General features: G+C 45.3%; 1 protein-coding gene across 1 annotated transcript; it reads left to right on the plus strand.

Moving 5' to 3' along the window:
* The first annotated feature begins 1031 nt into the window (after positions 1–1031).
* LOC124379609 lies at positions 1032–1889 on the plus strand. Its single transcript, XM_046840022.1, has one exon. The coding sequence runs from the start codon at positions 1032–1034 to the stop codon at positions 1887–1889; it is 858 nt and encodes a 285-aa protein (XP_046695978.1).
* Positions 1890–4892: the final 3003 nt, after the last annotated feature.

Below are 4892 nucleotides of genomic sequence, written 5' to 3' on the forward strand. Positions count from 1 at the left end.
GCAAACTACGTGGTACATACCACACCATGGGGTGTTCCACCCCAAGAAGCCAGAGAAGCTAAGGGTCGTCTTTGACTGTTCAGCGAAGTTCCGTGGCATCTCACTAAATGATACGTTGCTAACAGGTCCTGATCTGATCAACTCTCTCCTTGGAGTGCTATGTCGTTTTAGGAAAGAGGCTGTAGCCATCATATGTGACATCGAGATATTGTTCCACCAGTTTTACGTTTTTCCTGAACTACGAAACTACTTACAGTTTCTCTAATGGGAAGATGGAGACCTCGAAGCAGAGCCTCAAGAGTATCAAATGGCTGTCCACCTATTCGGCGCCACTTCGTCACCCGGATGTGCCAACTTTGGTCTGAAGTACTTGGCACGTCAACACAAGGGAGAGTATCCATCAGCATCCCCTCTGTAGAAGAAGCAATGGAGTTGATTGCTGAAGCACGAGAGTTGTGCAAGAGAGGAGGTTTGCATCTACACAAGTTCAACTCAAATGAAAGGTCAGTTCTGGACTCTGTGGACCCAACTGAGGGAGCAGTCACATCTGAACCCCTCAATCTGGACCTAAATGCAGCTCCATCAGAACGTGCTCTTGGTATTCAGTGGTCCCTTGAACAAGACACCTTCAGCTTTAATGTAAACCCTCAGACCAGGCCCTCCACATGTCGTGGCATCCTATCCGTCATTGCTTCCTTGTACGATCCAGTCGGATTCGTGGCTCCATTTATCTTAACCGGAAAGTGCATCCTCCAGGAGCTGTGCAGTCGAGGCATTGGCTGGGATGAAGACTTAAGTCCACGGTGGGAGAGATGGAAGAGTGACCTACAAGGGCTGAAGGAAGTCTCAATACCGAGATGTTACCAACCACAAGGCTTCTGCAAAACTGTCACAAGGGAACTCCACCACTTCTCGGATGCCAGCGTTTTAGGAAAGAGGCTGTAGCCATCATATGTGACATCGAGATATTGTTCCACCAGTTTTACGTTTCTCCTGAACTACAAACTACTTACGGTTTCTCTGGTGGGAAGATGGAGACCTCAAGCAGAGCCTCAAGAGTATCAAATGGCTGTCCACCTATTCGCGCCACTGTCACCCGGATGTGCCAACTTTGGTCTGAAGTACTTGGCACGTCAACACAAGGGAGAGTATCCATCAGCATCCCCTCTGTAGAAGAAGCAATGGAGTTGATTGCTGAAGCACGAGAGTTGTGCAAGAGAGGAGGTTTGCATCTACACAAGTTCAACTCAAATGAAAGGTCAGTTCTGGACTCTGTGGACCCAACTGAGAGAGCAGTCACATCTGAACCCCTCAATCTGGACCTAAATGCAGCTCCATCAGAACGTGCTCTTGGTATTCAGTGGTCCCTTGAACAAGACACCTTCAGCTTTAATGTAAACCCTCAGACCAGGCCCTCCACACGTCGTGGCATCCTATCCGTCATTGCTTCCTTGTACGATCCAGTCGGATTCGTGGCTCCATTTATCTTAACCGGAAAGTGCATCCTCCAGGAGCTGTGCAGTCGAGGCATTGGCTGGGATGAAGACTTAAGTCCACGGTGGGAGAGATGGAAGAGTGACCTACAAGGGCTGAAGGAAGTCTCAATACCGAGATGTTACGAACCACAAGGCTTCTGCAAAACTGTCACAAGGGAACTCCACCACTTCTCAGATGCCAGCAATATAGGATATGGCTCGTGTTCCTATCTGAAAAGCAAGAATGAAGATGGTGAAGTTCACTGCAGCCTCGTGATGGCAAAGGCTAGAGTTGCGCCTACAAAACTCACAAGCATTCCAAGATTGGAACTTTCAGCAGCAGTGGTCGCTGCAAGATCAAGTGTCATGCTGAGAAACGAGCTTGAAATGTCGATCCAAGCTGAATTTTTCTGAACTGACTCCCAAGTTGTCCTGGCTTATATCGATAATGAAGCAAGAAGGTTCCATGTCTTCGTTGCCAATCGTGTGCAAATGATCAGAGAACACACCAGCCCCAGCCAGTGGCACTACATAGACACAACAGAAAACCCTGCTGACCATGCGTCGAGAGGTCTAAATGCAGCAGACATCTCCTCAACAAACTGGCTATCAGGTCCCAAGTTCCTGTGGGAACAAGAAATACATCCAGAGTCTCACCTAACTCCTGAGTTGCTCCTCGGTGATCCCGAGGTCAGGTCAATGCAGGCGTTCACAACTAAAGTTGAACCTTCAAAGTCAGACTTTCTTACCCGTCTAGATCGATTCTCCTCCTGGTCAAAACTCCTGAAAGTCATTGCAAGAATCAAGAGGCTGAATTCAAAGCAAACCCATCTTGGCAAACCTGTGAGTGTGGAAGAACGCGAGAGAGCTGCTGAATCAGTAGTGAAGCTTGCACAAGAAGCAGCATTCTCCCAAGAGATGAAGATACTTCAAAAGGGAAAAGGTCTTCAAAACTCCAGCCCTCTGTTTCGCTTGGATCCCATCTTAGAAAGAGGAGCACTTCGTGTCGGTGGGAAACTGGATCAGTCATCCTTAAGCCTAGAGGTCAGACACCCTTTGATTTTACCCAAAGGAGGACATATTACCAAGTTGATCTTGACCCACTGTCACGAGAAGATCTGTCACCAAGGACGGAATCAAACTCACACAGATGTGTGAAGTGCAGAAGACTCAGACGGCCTGCAGAAGAGCAACGCATGGCAGAGCTTCCTAAGGAGCGTGTAGAAGTCTCTGCCCCCTTCACATACTGTGGCATCGATTGCTTCGCCCATTCATCACCAAGAAAGCCCGTAAAGAGCAAAAGCGCTATGGCTTAATCTTCACTTGCCTTGCCTCTCGATCTGTTCACATTGAGATGCTTGAGGACTTATCCACAGATGCATTTATCAGTGCTTTAAGATGCTTCATCAGTCTCAGAGGAGCCGCTCGTCAACTCCATTGTGATCAAGGAACCAATTTTGTAGGAGCTAAAAATGAGTTCAAAGAAGCACTGAAGCAATGTGACACCAGAACAATCGAGAGCTTCCTTGCAGAAAGGCAATGTGAGTTTATCTTCAATGCTCCCTCAGCAAGTCATGCTGGTGGCGTCTGGGAGCGCCAGATTCGGACTGTCCGTAATGTCTTAAATGCCACACTCTGTCAATACTTAGGCAGACTCGAAGACTCTTCCCTTCGAACCCTATTCTATGAGGCAATGGCCATTGTGAACAGCCGTCTGTTAACTGTAAACGGAGTAAATGATCCTACCTCGCTCGAGCCATTAACTCCAAATCATCTCTTACCGATGAAGTCCAAAATTGCCCTTCCACCACCTGGAAAATTTGAAAAGGAGGATGTCTATGCAACTAAAAGGTGGCGAAGAGTCCAGTACTTGTCGAACAGTTCTGGAGCCGGTGGAAGAGAGAGTATCTCATGAACATTTCCACACGGCAAAAGTGGCATACGACTCGACGCAACCTTAAGGTAGATGACTTAGTCATTATAAAGGAAGACACCCCTAGAAATCAGTGGCATTTGGGAAGAGTGGTTGAAACCACAAAGGAGAGCGATGGACTAGTGCGTCGCGTCAAGGTGTTAGTAGGAGAAAGAACGTCAACAAAACAAGATCGCCCTACCAAACCTTTATTTATAGAAAGGCCCATTCAGAAACTAGTTCTCCTCCTCGAGAGTGAGTGATCAGTCTAGTTGTCTACACCTTTAACCCCTTATGACCTAGTCTGCTCTCTTTAGTTATTAAGTAAGACTCACCTGCACATATCTAGAAACACTGATACAGACATAGGACTCAAGTATGAGCCGTTCAGCCAGGTTGATCCTTGTCTTCACTCTTCATAACGTGAGTGGTGGGAGTGTAAATGACCACTAGCAGTGTTTTATTATGATTATCCTGTTTCATACTTTTATTTTATGTGACTTTTATTTTGACATCATGCTATCCGGAGTAGAAACGGGTGCTTTGAGGACGGATTGGACTGTAGTTGGTGTCGGCGGTCTGCTGCACTGACTCGGGAGTGCAGTTTGCTTCTGATCATCATCACTGTACCCCACAACATTGTATATCTGCTTCAAATGGACATTTGGTGCAACCCAGATGAGGATGGGTTCCCTCTTGAGTCTGGTTCCTCTCAAGGTTTCTTCCTTATGCCATCTCGGGGAGTTTTTCCTTGCCACAGTTGCTCATCAGGGACAAACATACTTACAAAGAACATATTTATGTTTAATCACCACATTATCTGTGTAAAGCTGCTTTGAGACAATGTTCATTGTTAAAAGCGCTATACAAATAAAAATGAATTGAATTGAATTGAATTGAATTATCTGCAGGGGGGATTAATCTCTCCATGCACACACTTACGCTCACGCTCTCACTTGTTCAATAGAAGGCACGTGAAGTCATGTTACAAGACGATACATGTTTAGAGCCAGAGATCGTAAAAATATTACTGTAACTTTCAACTAAAGGTGTTCTTTGAAGTGTTATACCTCTCAGTGCTTGATTTGTTTGGCAAAAATAATTTGAGAATTATTTATGAAGTTTCTAGCTAGCTCTCCAACGTCTAAGTTAAGGTAATGGCGGCAGCTTTCTCTGGATTACCACTCTCTAGCACCCTTTGATATGCGGAGCGGGGTATGTGGTTCATGTGTTATTTCATGTTAATTAATTTCATATGTTCATGTAATGATAATGATTACCCATTTCATATAATGGCTGTTACCTGCTATGCTGTAATCAATGTGATGCTAAAGTGCATTTGTAAAAGGATTATTTTGTATCTGGCTAAATTGCCTTTGTTATTTTCCTTTGAAGTTTTCACGGTGTTGGTGCTTTTCTTCCATTCAGTTTTAAAACCATTCCCTCTCCCATTTCAAACTTACTAAAAACGGTATTAAAATCCCCCATCATAACAATTTCTTTGT

The sequence above is a fragment of the Silurus meridionalis genome, chromosome 26 (assembly GCF_014805685.1).
Source record: "Silurus meridionalis isolate SWU-2019-XX chromosome 26, ASM1480568v1, whole genome shotgun sequence".
In the NCBI taxonomy this organism is placed as follows: domain Eukaryota; kingdom Metazoa; phylum Chordata; class Actinopteri; order Siluriformes; family Siluridae; genus Silurus; species Silurus meridionalis.

Bases quoted from the DNA above. Each gene is read 5' to 3' on its own strand.
- LOC124379609 (XM_046840022.1), top strand. From the start codon at position 1,032: ATGGAGACCTCAAGCAGAGCCTCAAGAGTATCAAATGGCTGTCCACCT.